Source organism: Malaclemys terrapin, chromosome 1 (assembly GCF_027887155.1).
Source record: "Malaclemys terrapin pileata isolate rMalTer1 chromosome 1, rMalTer1.hap1, whole genome shotgun sequence".
NCBI classification, from domain to species: Eukaryota; Metazoa; Chordata; order Testudines; family Emydidae; genus Malaclemys; species Malaclemys terrapin.
Window position 1 is genome coordinate 146,533,261 of NC_071505.1, and position 16,869 is coordinate 146,550,129.

Consider the following 16,869-nt stretch of genomic DNA (forward strand, 5'->3'; position numbering starts at 1 on the left):
GACCAGAAATTCAGAGGCATTATGCAAACTGAGAGCACCTTTTTTTAAATAGCAACATGAGTTCAGCATGTTCAGTTAAAATATAAATAGGAATTTCTACAGGCAAATGTTCCCCTCATCAAATATCTATGGCACCAACAGCCACTTGGCATCTGTTTCTACTAAGTATCAATTGACAATTAAAAAGACAAAGTATTTTTAGAATCAATTTAAAAATTCCTCTCCCCCCAACATACCCCTGAAACTGGAATTTTTTCTTCCTCATGAGTGAGCACTATTTTGTTGTCAGAGGGTGCTAGCTATATTTTGGTTACTTTTTTATTATTGACGGGAAAAGCTACAAGCAGAATTACCTGAATTTTACACAGCAAAGAATAATAATAAAGAATTCTGAGCCTATCAACCTTCACAGTATTTCTTCTTTTCACACTGTGATGGTATTGCCACATCTGGCAAGCACTGTGTATAAGTTTCAGCTTCCCCTAGGTCAGTTCAACAAACAATAGCTAAAGGACATAGGGAGTAGGTCACATACACTTAAGTGCAACGTTTGTCTCCTTTTAACATGCATCCTGTGAGGAATCTTGAAGAATCAGGGTAGGACCAGGTTCAATTTGAAGCAGACTATATAATAATACTAACAGTTTTCATCAAAAGAGTTGGTCTCAAAGTGTTTTACAAAAATGAGCAAGTATTTATCCCCATTTTAGTAGCTAGAGAAACCTCATACCCAAAGAAGTGAAGTGATTTGCCCAAGATCACAGACTGTCAGTAACAGACTTGGATTAGAACACAAATCTTTCAACTCCTATTCCTCTGCTCTGATCACTAAACTGTGGTATAGATGCAAGTACACATCTCTGCAAAATGCCCTGGTATTCTCTGTGAGCAGTACCGCCTGAATTTTGCAGATTTCCTACTGCACTTTAAAGCTGTGCTCTGCTGCCACCATGATAAGTGACTGTAATGCTATTTCAGAAAGCCAGTGGCCTGGCAGCATCCCAGAGACCCAGTGACTACCCAGAGAAAAGAACTCAAATTGTTATTTTTGACCTACTGTTGTCCTTTAATCTTATTCCGAACCATTCTTGACCCAGGTCCAGAGGCTATATCACCAACAGACTATTTTTCTGTAGTTTGCTTCTGTATAACTATATTTAGCCAAACACTTACTGAGAGCTGTGATTCTCCTTTCTCTATCCCCCATTTCCCCTTTTGGAGAACTGGTTTGTCCTATATCGATCTTCCTTTGACTTGAGACAGTTGGGAGGAAAGGGTGCAGAAGTAAGATCAATTTATGCCAAATTGTTCCTGCGTTTGTTTTGATGTCTAATGGTATAAAGGCCCCTATTAATTAGTTGTGGCTACACTCGGCTTTTCTGGTAATATTTCCAACTCTTTCTACCACTGGTCCAGCATTCTCGGTTGTAACGTGGGTGGGAGCGCTAGTTTTTTAAGCACCATGTTGTTTAATGCTGCTCAGAGCAGGTCTACGTCACCAGCAGAAGGCCAGCAGCTGCCAACACCCTATCTGCACTAGCACTCCTGCAGTTCCTAACACCCATGACAGTTGAGCCTATTGTATCAATGGCTGGAAATTTTAGCAAAAATTTCCTGTGGCAAACAAGGCCATGGTGTCACAAAACCTTCTTCTATTCATGGTAATGACAGTTACTTTAAGTGTGCAACTTGTAAAGCAACATATTACTTGATTATTTGCAGATAACCATATTTTTCATTGATAGAGTAATAAGAGTTATCATTTGCAATGCACTTGTATCTGTAAATGGGTGGCCTTCTTTAGTGGCTAAATGTTCATGTGTACACACAACTATTCCGCATAAGAGAAGTTTAGGTATTTCCCCATCCCTCACTACATTGTCCCATTTTCCCAATCTTAATATAGACTCCAACTTTATCATGCCATTCTCTTGCATAGCCCACAAACAGAGGGATGACTAAAATGGTAATGTACGCTACCCATTTCCTCACAAACACAGTGAGAAGGAATGCCAATATGGATTTCACCACAGGAAAGTAATCAAAGATGCTCTTGATTTCCATAACATAATATTTTTATTTATACTCAGTCCAGAATTTTCTGCTGTATACAATCGGCTACAAGCTGTACATTACTTGGTTATAGTCCCAGTGGAAACTCCCACTACTATTTTGTAAGGGAAAAAGGAACTCCAGAGCAGAAATGTATAATAAACATGATCAGGAACATCTTGCAATTGTAAATAAGATCTTGTTCTGTTTATTTTGACATCTTTTTACAAATGTGTTGCTTTCAGGTGTAAATATCCCAACCATGATCTTGTTCAAAGTTTTGAGATTTTTATTGTTAAATGTAACACTTTGTTTAATGGTTGTAATAATTATTTGTATAGATATGAACATTATAGTATTTTATTAAAAAAATTTAAAATTACTCTTTGTGTACTGTGTTCTTTTTGGACGATGTTTAGAGTATGTCAAGTTTCTAGAAAAAACAAAGTTGTAAATTAATTTGTTTCTTAAACAATACTTTTTTAAAAAATTAAACATTTGAGGCTCAGGAAATTCCAGAGGAGATTTTTAGAGACACTCTCACTTGTAAAAACAACGAGGAGTCCAGTGGCACCTTAAAGACTAACAGATTTATTTTGGCATAAGTTTTTGTGGGTAAAAAACCCCACTTCAGCTGCATAGACTTACTTGTAGCAAACCCATGGATTTTCTCAACTGTTCTCCAGTGAGAGAGCACCAGAATGAGGCACTGCATTTCTCATTTGCTCTTCCACTTCTGTGTGGTTTCTGTTAGTAGCAGTAGCCATTCCTTTGTGACTGAGGTTTCAAGGCCCTCCAGCAATAGTGTGCAATGAGATGGAGCAGCTTTCGCTTGCTACTGCTACAAACGCAGCTGCTGAAGTTGTGGAGAAAATCTGCCTGCTACAAGCACCTTGCGCACAAAGGACCTCACTTGATTGGAGATAAAGTATATTTGATTGACATTTGGTTCCTAAATTTAGCTGAGCTGGATTGGAATGTTGGCAGCAAACAGAGCTTGCCATTCTGACTGTAGAATCCTGCCCACAAAATCCTCATTAAATTGTACAAATCAGAGATGGAAAAGATCAGTAGATCTCCTTGTTTATTTCCTACCCTTGGGGCCAGGTGGGATTGTTTCCTGTGGTGTGTATGCTTATGCTTTGCTTAGTCTAGTTTTAAATGTCCCAAGCAATGGGACTTCCCTCTTCCCCTAGGAGACTGTTCCCTTCCTCTCCTTTGTATATCTCATTCTCAGGAAGTTTTCCTTAGTATTCAGCCTTGATAATTGTTTTCGTTGATTATTGCATCCCCTTCTAGTTACAATAAACTCTTCTCTCTTGCTGGTAACTGGCTTCAGCTGGCTGTAGTTCTCGTGTTCCGTTGGTGGTTGTGCAGAGCCTTTTCTCTGAGTTCTCCTGGATGATCTGATTGCTTTTTCTACATATGGATAATGTAAGTTTCATTTCCGAACTGTACTAAGTCCAGCCTCTATCCTATAGAGCTTTATTGCACCTCTCAGATGGCTCACATCAGTCCACCCTAGCACTCCTTGACTGAGGGTCTACCATGCAATGCCGAAGTGCAATGCCTGTTCACATCTTACTGTTTCACCAATGCACAAACTCCAAACAGATTATAAACGCAAAAGAACAGAGGCCTAGCAAGAAGTAGGGGAAACAAAGTACCCCCTGCAACCACAGGTAGTAGCTTCTCTCAACTGCTTTCTATTTGTATTTTAAGTCTACATGTAAATTCAACAGAGAAAATAAAGGACTGTGGCTAGTTTAAAAGAAGGGAGGATGACAAAAGGGTTGACAGGTGGGAAACACCTATTGAGTAGATTACCTAGGATGGGTGTGACAAGGGAGACTTAGGCTGAGTATTTACAACACCTAACATCTAGGCACCCTGCTATCCAGTGGACTTCACAGTTAGGGGCCCAGGTTTGCCCAATAATGCAGGGGCCAATATAGGTGCCCAAGAATGGGAGCCACAAAAGCCAGCAAGCGGAGCGGGCGCTGCTTAAGCTAGTAGGAGGAAGTGAGTAGGAACTAAACTCCACCCTGCAAAGGGATTTAAATGCCTAATTCTGGGCTGGACTATGGCACCGTCCTCCACCCAGGATTGTCAGCTGAGAGTTAGGTGCCTCTCTGGGAGTTAGGTGCCTAAATCACATCAGCCCTTTCTTGCGCAAAAAAAAAAAAGCTAAGGTGATAGTGATGCTGTGCCACCCTTAGCCCCAGGCAGTGGAAAACCTGGGGGTCAAATACTCGGTCTAGTTTGGAGCAAGGACTTGAACCTCCTGGAGTGTGTCCTAACCAGTGGCTTCTGGGATGGGGCTTTCAAGCACTGCTGTTGAAACTGTTCCACAATGTATGCAAGAGTTAATCATGGATGCAAAGAAGGGGCCTGGAATGTGGGTCTCCAAGGAGTCTGTCCTACTGCCCCACTGGGCTACAGCGTAATATTCGCCAGCCCAATGGTGGCCTTTATGTGGGGTGGGCATGCTCTGAACACACCTACTAGTCTTGGACCAGCAGGTGAGTTGGGTGGGGCATGGCTAGTGTGTGAAGTCCACTGAGGCTTAGGCGTGAGTCACTGAGCAATTTAGTCTCATCAGGACTTGGGCGGCTTTGCACAAGTGTACCAGCAGCCATTTAGGTGCCAGGGGGCCAGCCCCAGCAGCAGCATATGTGCCTAGGGCCATTAGGCATCTCCAGATTTAGGCATTAGCTGAGTAGGTGTTCTGAGTATCTAAATGTTGTACCTTAGCACCTAGGCCCCTAAAATCCCTTTGTGAATCTAGCCACTCAGTTGTCCACAGGTGCCAATACATGATGGTTCTTTATTGGACATTTACAATATTCGTGCTAAGCGTGATTTAAAACCACAAATATTGGCACTTCTGTCCCTTCCCTTAGGAGACTAGTCCACCCCCCTGCTACCTTTGGTGGGTGAGCAACTTTTCCTCATAGTCAGCCTACAGTGCCTGCCTTAGTTTCATGCCCTTCCTTCGAGCTAGCTCTCTCCCACCCCCTGCTGTGTAATTCCGCTTCCTCCTTTGTGGTTATATTCTTCACGTTTGCACAGTAGACTCATGTTCCCCTTGATTTATCATTTAGCCAAACTGAATGGGTAGCACTTTTAATGTTTCTGTCTATATCAATCCCTCCAACTGTTGCTCTGACATCTACTCGCCCCCGTCTCCAAGTTGGCACTAGCTGTCTGGTAACATGGTGCCCAGCAGGGAATGCAATTGGCCCCATGCGGTTGTGCCAGAGCCACACTATAAATATATATTTATACACACATGAGAGCAAGGCCCTTGTTACCCATTCTCTAAGCACAAGCTGTGACTGCAAGGGTGAGATGACAGCCCTACGTTAGCTGGAGTGGGGGAAGCAGGGTGATGGGAGGGAGGAAAAGGACTTACAGCCCTAATCTTCCTCAGCCTAGCAGTTCTTTTGAAGTTACACTCAATGTAGGGCTTATGCCTAGCTGAGCCGGATCAGTGAGACCTGACCTCGAAGGGAAGCTGCTCTCTGCCATCAGAGAGAACTGCTCTCAGCAGCTGACTGTTCACCTGGAGGGTGTAGCGAGACTAGGAGAAGGCAGTCGCTAGCCTATTCTAATTGATAGCAGGGGCACCACATGTCCCCATGCACCCAGCTCTGTCATGCCTCCCAGCTCTCACAGAGGGGTGTCCTGAGGTGTTGGCTGCTGTGTGGCTGTAGCCATGTTGCATCCAGGATATTAGAGGGACAAGGAGGGTGAGGTAATAGGTTTTATTAGACCAACCTCTGGTGGTGAGTTCCTTATTAAGTCAAAGTAGAGGGGTGTTCAGATACTGCTTAGGGTAGCACCACAGGGACACAGGTAGGGCTACATTTAATGCTGTTTGCATGAACTTTGTACATGTAAAAGCTCACCCTTACTACAGGTAATATGGGATCTTACTGTCCAAAAAAAAAAAAAAAAAAAAATTAAATCCTTATTAGGGACCTTCCTGAACCTCTTTCTCCCTCATTCGTATTAGTCTCCTCCTCCTCCACAGCTTTGTTCCATTGAGCAGCAGATCCTGCACTGTGACATTTGTTCTAAACAAAGAACATATGGTGAGAGCTGGTGGGAGAATTTGTAACAGATGTGGATTATTCACAGTCCAACAAGTTCAACTGTGCCAGCAGTGAAATAAACTGACTGTCGAACAGTTGAGGGGTTGCAGTTTCTTTCCCACAGTTTATCCAAAACATTAGGCCAACCTTTCAAAAGGGATCACTGATTTTGGGTACCCAACTTGAGAAACCAAGTTTCTACTCTTAAGTACACCCACGGCCAGCAGTGTGATTGTACAGGTATGGGTAAGAGCAGAATTGGGTCTGCACAACTTTTCTTATTGGTTCTAATGCATAAGATAAGAAGAACCCAGCTTGAAGTCAGAGGGCTGGGAATTAGAAAAAACCCTCATTTATTTGTAGTCTTAACAAATTTCAACCAATCAATATGACATCTAGGAGAGGGACACTTTTCAGAGCACAGCTTCACCGTAGACTTTTTCCCCAAAGTAAATGCTAGTGGCCCGGGGCCTCTGTGTAATAGTTACCATAGAATTGAACACCCCTACGCCCCCCCCCACACACACCCCTTTTTGACAATTCAACAATACTCCAATAGCAACTTTTTAAAAAAACGTTCCAGGAGGCCTCAGTAATTGACACTATTTTTAAATTCAAAATTAGCAACGCGGGTCACCTTTTAGCCACAACACCTGCAACATTTCACACCTTGTTCATGTTTTTAAATGATGTGGCAATTCAGGCAACAGTAAAAATGCACAAGCCATTAACAAAAATCCAAAATCTATTTTGTGGCTGCAGCAGGGCTGAGGGGAAACAGCGTTTGGTTCAGAATTTTATTAAACTGACCTTTCTCTTCTGTGGTGGGAGCCTTCTTTGCTAGCTTTCAGTCTTGAGCAAATGATTGGTTGTAAATTCAGAAACCCTGAAAGACTGAGGTTCATAAGTAGCTTCTTCGCAATAGGCCTGACCCTGCTCTCACTGAAGTCAATAGCAAAACTGCCACCAGTACGAACAGGACAATGCCCTGATGCATGACTGCACTAGGCTGTAATTCCACAGCTCCCTTTTCTAAACACCCGCATAGGGAGTGGACAGCAAAGGGAGCACTCTAATGCAGAGTGGCTGTGTTAGGGTCACAGGATGTCATTTCAGATGCAAGAGGGGAGCTACCAGTGAACTGATCTCCAGGCAAGAGCCAACCATGAACTCTTCCTCCACTGAAAAGCACAGGGAGGGAGGCCAAGGAGGAGCAAACACGTTGGCATCTGGGGCTTCCAGAACGTGGGTAGTAGGAGCCCACCACAGTCGAGCACCATCTCCCAGGGCTGTTGCTTTTTCAGGTGGAACAGTTCATTCGGCCCATTGCCTTTCACTGGCCTGAGGTTCTTCCAGCTGCAGGATGAAGTAGCTCAAGCTTAAGGCTGGGGCTACAGATTTGAGGCTGGTCTTTGTTTGCTACCTGTAGCCCCAGCAGGCACTCCTCAGGCTGGCACAAGGTGAGAGCTAACACTTCCCGGGGCAGGCTGCAGGGACCCATGGACGTGATCAGATGCAGAGAGTAGCAGTGTTGACGGTAGTGGCCCGTGGGGTGCAGGGAACAGCTACAAACGTGACGGGGACCTGCATCGCCCCGGACGACCATACTCATGGGAGAGAACGTGCAACACAACATAAAGGCAGGTAAAGGAGTCAAGAGCTAGTGTCAGATGCTCTTCCCCATCCAAGGGGCTTGCTGTGTCTCATGTTCCATTGCACTGCTGGGGTTGGTGCCAGGCAGTGAGTGAAAGAAAGACTGCTCCCTGGGGCAGCTCACGACTGCTGAGTGGCTTTTCTCAGGGTGGCGGAGGTTGCAGGAGAAGGTGAACACAGTTTAAGTCACCCCTGGAGGAACACACTACCCTTAATGAAGATGGCCACAGCTCCCTCACTCCTGCGTGACTTCCAGCAGCCACTGGGAGAGGAACCAGCCAAACACTGCCCATCTGCCTTGCACTCAACTCCAGGATGCTGGATGGCCACATCTGATCCAATGAGTGGCAGGGAGGAGGAACAGGCAGGGCTCTGTCTGCCTTTCAGGTCTTGCCTCATTTATTACAGAAACCTCCTATTTGCTGGTGTGGGATCTATCTGCTCCTTCCTCTCCGCCCAGCTGGGATGTCAGTGCTGTTTGTACAACAGGAGGTTCATTCCCCTCAGACAATGCTGGCTGCCGGCTCTGCTCCTTCCACCGAGCAGAATGAAGAACGCCATCCCCACCCCGCCTCCCATCACTCAGAACACAGGGATCTTGTCTCTCCTCACGGAATCCAGGTCATCATCCAGCGTTAACAGAACCTAAAACGAGAGGGAGGGATCATCACACGGCTCCTGCGCGCGCCACAGCTTTAACTGGCATGAGATGGGGGAGCTCAGGCCACTTCCTAACAGCGACACAGGTGCCCCCCTCACAAAAAAAACCATCTGAATGGGCACTGGCTGGCCCCTCGTCAGTTGCCTCAGCAGAGAGGCTGGGGCCAAAATGGGCTGTGGAGACTGAACTCTGCCCTTCCCTTGACGGAGATGATCCTCAGAGCGAGGTGGTGTGGTGGGAGCTTGTGCTTCTGCCCAGCCTGCACTTGCTCTGCGGCTGCTGACTAGAGGGCTTCTCTGCCCGGGACAGAGCCCAGCACCTTTCACCAGCACTAAAGTCGTAGGAAAAGCCAACACACCAGGAAATCAAACGCCACCAGGGCAGCACTAGGCACTGCACAGCTGGGTAGGAAACAAAACTGACTGCTCCCTCTGATTGTGCGAGGCGCTTCAGGAGGGGCAGGGGAGAGGCAGCAGGGGGACAAGGGCTCAACCTCACCTCTCCGCTGCCTCTCTCCCTCCCCCAGCCCACGGACAGTTTGTTCTCCCACCCCCAGGGGCAGCGCAGCCCTTGGCATTGCACAGTAAGGTCAGGAAGGGCAGAAAGTTTAGTCCAGTTGGCGAATACAACTTACCTGCCGCTTTGAGTTAGAAAAGCCCAGGAATGGCAAAAGCTCCATACTAGGGGCTTCACTGGGGTCCCTCCTGGGCGCTAGTGAGACAGCTGAGAAAGAGGGAGTCTCGGATGCGGGGAGGGGGGAGAACAAGGGCAATGTCCCCCCGCCCCTTTATGGCTGCGTCAGCCACAATCCTCCAGGGGACTCCAGGACAGGAAGTCGTGAAAAGAATGGACGGGGGGAAGGACAGGGGCGGGGTGGAAAACGAGACAACCCCAATCAGAGCAGGAGACAGGGCTGTTGAACTCGGCGTTGAAGCGACCCCTTGCAGGGGCATTCTCAGGAGCACTGCAGGTGGAAAGACAAGTCAAGGATGGGGTTGATGCTTCCCAGAAGTGGGCTGTGTGCACAGGGGTCAGGAAGTAGCACAACACCACTAGGTGCCAGCACGGCCAAGGCTACATACGTGCCCCAGCCAGACTGAAACAGGAGAAAGCTGGGGATGGGGAGCGATGGGGGAATAGACTGAGGGATGAAGAACAAGATCAGGAGAGAGAGGTGGAAGGGGAATGTGCAGGAGATGGAGTGAGAGAGAAGCTCACCAAGAAGGAGAAGAACAAGGCGGCTGCTGAGAGGAAGTGCCAGACGTCATGGTCATCAAAGAAGCCCAGCAGGATGCATGGGCGATTCTTCTCTCGGGATTCCGCCGGGGTCTCCTAGGGAGAGAGGGCAGAGGCTGAGGAGGACCAGGCTCCCATATCCTCTCTCTCACACAGAGAGGGGACAGACACTTGGATGGCACGTTGCCAGCATCGCCCATCCGAACACTTCACAAAACTCCCCCGGCCTAACCCTTCGGCACCATGTGGGATGTCAGACCAAAGAGCTGCACCAGGGAGAGGTGTCTGTTTAGTAAGAGTGAGGAGGTAGCATGAGGAGACAGAGAGGGGCTAGAACACTGGACTTGGAGTCTGGAGACATGCCTTCTACTCCCGGATTCATAGCTTCCGAGGGCAGAAGGCACCATGGTGACCATCTAGTCTGACCCCTGGTATGAAACAGGCCATAGAATTTCCCCAATAATTCTGGTCAAGTTACAACTTATCTTCCAGAGACGGAGAACCCACCGAAACCCCAGGTAACTTGTTCCAATGGTAGTGACCCTCACGGTTAAAAATGTGCACCTGAGATCTACTCTCAATTTGTTCACTTCAGCTTTCAGATACCCTGCTGTGCCACTGACCTGCCCAGTGACATTGGTCCTCAGTTTCCCTTCTCTCTTCTTTATACAGTAAAAGCTGTTTTATCTGGCACTTCACCCAGGGCCGGCTCCAGGCACTTCACCCAGGGCTGGCTCCAGGCACCAGCATTCCAAGCAGGTGCTTGGGGCGGCAATCTGCAAGGGGCGGCAGTCCGTGTGTTTTTGCTGCCCCAAGCAGCACGCCAAATTGCTGCCACGGACAGCGGGGGCAGTCCATATGCCCTTAGGGCGGCACGCGTGTTTCCGCAGTGGCAGCAATTCAGCGGCAGCTTCTATGTTCAGCTGCCCGCGGCGGTAATTCGGCGGCTTCTGTCTTCCAACTGAGAATAGGGTTGCCAATTTTGGTTGGATGTATTCCTGGAGGTTTCATCACTTGACATAATCTTTAACTAAACATTAATCTTTAATTCCTGGAGACTCCCAGACAATCCTGGAGAGTTGGCAACTCTATGACTGGGGAAGGAACTCTCAGAGTCACAGCTAAATGCAGGGTGGAACAGATTGTTTAGTAAAAGTAGTTAGCACATATTGTAAGGGACCATTCAAGATAGCCTGGCCTGCTAGCACCTCTGCAGTCAGAGGACAAAAAGAGGGGGTTAGTGGGTTACAGATTTTTGTAATAAGCCATAAATCCAGAGTCTCTGTTCAGTCCCTGATTTTTGGTGTCTAGCAGAGGAATGAATTTAAGCTCCCAGGCTCGTCTTTTGAAAAAGTTTTGGTAAAAGACAAAAACACCCTGTCACCTGTGGGTGAACACTTTTCACAGAGCGATCACTCTGTGTCTGACCTCTCAGTCCTCATCTGCAAAGGAAGCGTGCACAACACTTTCAAAAGATGAACCTAGGAGCTGAAATTCATAGCTCTGCTAGACACTAAAAATCATAGGCTTTGTCTCCACTAGCACTTTTGTCAGCAAAATTTCGGTCAGTCAGGTGTGAAAAAACCACTCCCCTGACAGACATAAGTTACACTGACAAAAGCACCAGGGTGGACAGCGCTATATCTGTGGGAAACACTCACCCACCAACACAGCTACCGCCGCTCGTTGGTAGTGGTTTAGTTATGCTGGTAGGAGGAGAGCTCTCTCCCTTCGGCACAGAGCGGCTACCCGGGAGACCGTACGGTGGTACAGCTGTGCTACTGCAAGGTCCATAGGGTAGACACAGCCATAGTCTTAATACAGACACTCGATTGATGGGTCATTGCAACAACTGGTAACCCACTAATTCCCCCCTTTTGTCCTATGGCTACAGGGTTGTTAACAGGCTACTTCACCTTGAATGGTCCCTTAGTTTGGCAAAAGTCGTTTGTGCACATTCTATCTGCTCACTCTTGCATTTAGCTGGGACACTCTGAGTACCTTTCCCAGACCTGAAGAAGAGCTTCGTATAAGCTGGAAAGCTCGTCTCTCTCACCAATGGAAGTTGGTCCAATACAAGATGTTATCTCGCCCATCTTGTCTTTCTAATATCCTGGGACTGACATGGCTACACCACCATGGCGTAGAAGCTAGCTTCTTTATCAGCTGCTCTGTGCTTCCTCCAGACCAAAATCTTAAATCAATATTCTTTATGAACACTGTGTCCAGGGGCCATGAATGCTGCAGGGTGAACATTCAGAGCATAGGAGAATCTAGAAAGACACTGGAAAGACAAAACCCTTCCCCCTCTATACAAACAGAAGCAGGAGAAAAGAAACACCCACCTGGAGTAGTTCTAGATCTGTCAGCTTCTACAAGATCTCATGTTACAGACCTACCAAGGCATAGCTATATTTTTTCTCTCCACCAACAGCCAGTGCTCTTTCTGGATCACTTTCACACCACCCTCTCAATTCATGGGAGCGTAAGAAGGAACACACAGGCTCAACAGTGTGGTACAGGATGCCCTTGGCTATTCCTGTGCTAGAGTCAGTTATTTTTGGCTCACGTCTGTAATAGTCCCCATCCTTCCAATAGACTGAAGGAGTTTGCCCTTTCTTTGCCATTTACTGTTATTAATGATCCAGACGCCTTTTCCAAAAGCATTTTTTCCAGGATAAAAAGGGATATTCAGAAGTATGGACAGGGGAAGGAAAAGGGAGCAGAAGTGATGGAGGAAGAGAGAGAGAGAGACAGAGAGATGGGGCTCCAGACAGATAAATTTGTGACCTTTACCTCCCAGCTGCTGAGGTTTTGGAAGAAGAAGTAAAGGGCTGCAGCCCAAACCACGGCTGTGGCCACGATGCAGAACAGTGGAATGGGCAGGAGCTTCTCAGAGCTGCGGAGCTGCAACAATCAAAAGGAACAAGGCCTCAAAAATCAGCCCAGAGAGGCAACATATATTGTCCTTTCCAGGAACCATCCAGCTGTGCACACAATCACAGCAAAGGCACAGTGCTAGGTCTAACCCAGCACACCCCTGAAAGCAGGAGGGTGTAGTCAGTAGCACAGGGCATCTATTAGTCTCAATTTTGGATCAGAAAATCATCTGCCTCTTCAAATTTCTGAAAGCTCTGGCTTCATTTATTGTCCTTTCGGGAGAACCTAAGGCCCAGTCTGCACTCTGCAAAGAGACATAACAAGCAGCGTCTGGCGGGCTTGCAATACCATACAACGCCCTGCATCCTCTTGCTGATGCCAGCCCAGGAGTTTTACAAGCTCGGTTTGAGACACCCAAGATGGGCTGCCTGCGACGGCTCCTTGGCAAGGCAATCACAAGTGTTGCAGCTATAAGAGCTCAACCTATCCTCCTAATGCATCCCTCAGTGCAGGGCATCCTGCGTGGAAATTAGCCAGAAACCCCTGCTCCCAGCAACAGTGCGACCTAGGAGATAGGTGCTCTGGAGTCCCCATAGTGTAAAGTGGACTGATGTGTGGCTTCCCCACGTTTCTGTAAAAAACAGTTGATCATGTATCGCCAATAGACTCCGCCCCCCCCCCGCCCACAACACCAAGGCCCCTCGCGCTGCAGAATCAGCAAGTCCCCAGCGGGAGTTGACACTGGGCAGCGAGGGGAGCAGACACTGGGCAGCCGGCCTCCCTTCACACAAGGAACTGCTGCAAGAAAGGTCTTTGCTCCCCCATAGGGAAGGCATAGGAAATAAGGGCAAACCCCAAGAGCATAACAGGCAGCGGGAGCTGCCTCCTTTACCTTCATGATGATATAAAAGGCCAGATACAGCAGTAGGTTACAAATAAAGATCCCCAGCATGTAGGAGGCAAAGTCCCTTGGCCGATACACCAGTCCAAAGACAGCACTGAGAGAAAGGAGGGACAGAGACGGACACATTAACCAACTCCCTCACCCATGCTGAGGAGGGAGACTCCAGAATGCGTCAATCACACACTGCTCCTGCTATCACAGGACACTTGACAGACACAGGTTTGGCCTCACAGCCCTCTGTGGTGGCAGGTACTCTATGTCCTATTTTACAAATGAGAAACTAAGGCAGGGTCGGGGGGAAGTGATTTGCCACAGGGACTCAGTGGAAGAGCTAAGAACAGAACCCAGGAGTCCTAGCCCATCCTCTCCCCACCCCCATGCAGCCAACCCATATATCACGCTCCTGCCCTCACTTCTGTGGTTTCCCATCTTGTTTGCCACTATTTTGTCTTTCCTGCTCCGTATTCAGAAGCTGTGAGTGGGCAGGTGAGAGTCTGAGAGGAAATGACTAGAGCGCCCCCTACTGCCCCTTTTACTGGCTTGCAGGACCCCCTTCCTCCCTGGTCCTACTGGGCAGCAGGGGATATCTGCCACTTGGATCCACTTCACAGTCAGCTTGAAATCTCTAGTCAGTTTTAAATGAAGGCGTTGAAGTAGTTTCAGGGCCTTCACCTGCCCCAGAGCCCCTGCCAACTTCTTGTCTTTTGCAGTCACATCTTCCTGTGGCGTGCTGCCGTTGGGAAGATCCAATCCACACAAACAATCGGGTACACAGACTATCTGTTAAAATGACACTCGACATTGACTAGGAGCATAAGCTAGGAGCTACATTACAGCTGAAAAGTTACATTCCGACATCCTAAATTCCTCCCGTGGTTTTCAGTTGAATTTGGATTCTTCTTCGCTCCCTTTCCTGGGTGGTTGTGCCATGGATGTGGACTATTAAGCAGCCAAAGGTGGCGTCATTTCAGTGATCACAGGGCCAGATCTTCGGCCATGCATATGTCTCTTCTGAACCACTCCAGGGGCACGACATTCCTGGAAAGCTGCCTTACAGTGGCAGCACCCTCCATGTAGGGAAATCCGCAGCTACGCCAAAGCTACACCAGCTGTTCCTGCCCTAGCCCTGGTGCAGGGGAGTGGCAGGGGAGAAAGTGAGCCGGTACGGGCTGGTACTCCGTACCGGTAAGAATCCGCACCGGCCCATACCCCGCCCACATTAAAGCGTTGCCGCGGCAGTGCTTTAATGTCCCTGCCCCTTTTGCCTCCCCTGTCAGCAGGCCAGCAGTGGCATCCGGAGCCCCGGGCCCTTCAAATCAACACGGGAGCCCCGGGTGGCGCGGGCCAGGCGGCCTGAAATGGCTGCTTGGGGGATGCTGACCCCAGCCCCACCCCTTCCGCCCGAGGCCCCGCCCCTTCCGGGGACCAGAGCGCCCCCCCCACCCCCCGCGCCCGTACCAATAAGTGGCCTAACTTACTTTCACCCCTGGGGAGTGGCCAGTGCACAATGCGTTTTGGTGATCCTGGCTGTTGGAGGAAATTAAGGCAGGCCAGAAAATGAAGAATTCTGCAGGGTGGATTTGAGGCGGCACAATGAAATCACCCAAACTAGGTTTTAACAAGGAATTTGCTTGTGAAATGGCATCAAGGGAACTTTAACAAGAGGCTAGGATTTGATTTTACATCTCATCCAAGAACTGGCCCCTCTAGCAACATGATCTAACAGCATGTCAGGGTGCTGGATGAGTCCTGACTCAGGGTGCGTCTACACAGCACAAGCATTTCAGGGGCTAGCAAGCTTAAATACAGTTAGCATGGTGACAACAGCAGTGACGACCACACAGTGAGGTCTCGGGAGCCGAGTACGTACCCTTGGTCTTGTATTACCTACGCTGAAACCTGCACTGCATCGTCTCCACTGTTGTTCTTAGCCACACTCGCTGGATTCAGGCTAGCTTGGGTAGGCTACTCCATGCACAGCGTGCCATACCCAGAGGGGACGTACAAGTGCCACCTACAAAACCACCAACACTGCAGTCTGCAACACCTCTGTTTTGCTGGAGGTCTCCCAAGTACATATTAAGCAGGCCTGACCCATTTTAGCTTCTCAGCTCTAACAGGGTCATGCCCCTGGTTTCAGCTCTGTAAAGCCCGGAACTCACCTTCACTTTAGGGTTGCTGAAATCCAGCAGAAGGATCTGAAAGAATCCCACATAGAGACCACTACATTTCTACCCCCATTCCAGCCACCTACAAAAATCAATGCTGAAACACGCACACCCCATTACTACTTACAAGGACCAGTTGACCAGGTTTCCAACAATGAGCAGCACCATTCTGTCCTGGGGAGAAGGCACAATAATCACTGATTATTATGTTCAGTCTTCACCAATGCTATACAAAATGTGGTGAAGAGTTCAGGCAGAGAAGTTTGTCACGGCAGTTCAACACACTTGCTCTTCTGGATTTAAAATTTGCCTCGCACAAATACATGAATGCGTGACTGCCAAATCCTTTTTTTGGTGAACATTTGTGCTAGGAAAACAAATCTCTCCAATGTTTATGGATTTTAAAGGGATATTGCTAAGTGGAAATCTAAAAAGGAGTTCCAAGATGTTTCCAGTAATGCACCAGCCCCTGAATCTCTTGGTCAGTTTTTGTGGTTTTACAAATAGTATTTTTCCTAATTCTTAAAAAAAAAAAAAAAATTCTCTCACACAAAGAAAGGAACTGACTACACAAGGGAAACAGGGAAAACGATTAAGCACAAAGCGTTGTCAAACACATAAGAGAACTCCTCCCCGCCAACATTTTCAGTTACAGTGAGCTTGGGTAGTTCTTGTAAGTAACTGTAGCAACTATAACAGGTGAAAAACTTTGCAGACTTTTTAAGTGGAAGATGTCCCTTTGAGCCAAACCTGCTTTCATCACATTCACTTTGTTTTGGTGTTGTAGGTCTGAATTTCTATTCCTAATTAACATAGTTTTCTTAAGATCCACATGGTCGTAGACTGCTTGGGAAATTCACAGTCTGTTGTGTCCCAGGAGAAGTAAAAGAAGCATCTTTTAAAAAAGTAACAGATGGGGTGTGTGGAGCCTAACTGCTCAAAAATTCAGTCACCTGGGACAGACAGGAATGGCTCGGCCCATAAGGATCACGAGGCGCCAGGCTGTAGTTAGTGCTGAACGGCCTCTGACAAGAAGTGAGTTTAAGGGACTTAGGTAACAACCACATCTTGTTTTTGTCTGCAAAACGCCATCTGCACCAGGGTGAGGCAGGAATAACAGCGGCTGTAGCTCTACAGCAGGGGTCGGCAACCTTTCAGAAGTTTCCTTTCATTTATTCAGTCTAATTTAAGGTTTCGTGTACCAGTCATACATTTTAA

The 16,869-nt window shown here is 47.7% G+C and overlaps 1 protein-coding gene across 2 annotated transcripts in view; it reads right to left on the bottom strand.

Annotated features, from left to right (window-relative positions):
• Positions 1-2,057: 2,057 nt before the first annotated feature.
• The window catches only part of SIDT1 (SID1 transmembrane family member 1), a 93,978-nt gene continuing 79,166 nt past the window's right edge, over positions 2,058-16,869 (bottom strand). For both annotated transcript variants that reach the window (XM_054042728.1, XM_054042719.1), the window contains 5 exons: positions 15,779-15,825; positions 13,472-13,577; positions 12,496-12,606; positions 9,682-9,795; positions 2,058-8,447 (listed from right to left, as the gene is read on the bottom strand). In XM_054042728.1, coding sequence (XP_053898703.1) covers positions 8,385-8,447; positions 9,682-9,795; positions 12,496-12,606; positions 13,472-13,577; positions 15,779-15,825 — 441 coding nt within the window. In that variant the 3' untranslated portion in view covers positions 2,058-8,384. The remainder of the gene's footprint in view (positions 8,448-9,681; positions 9,796-12,495; positions 12,607-13,471; positions 13,578-15,778; positions 15,826-16,869) is intronic.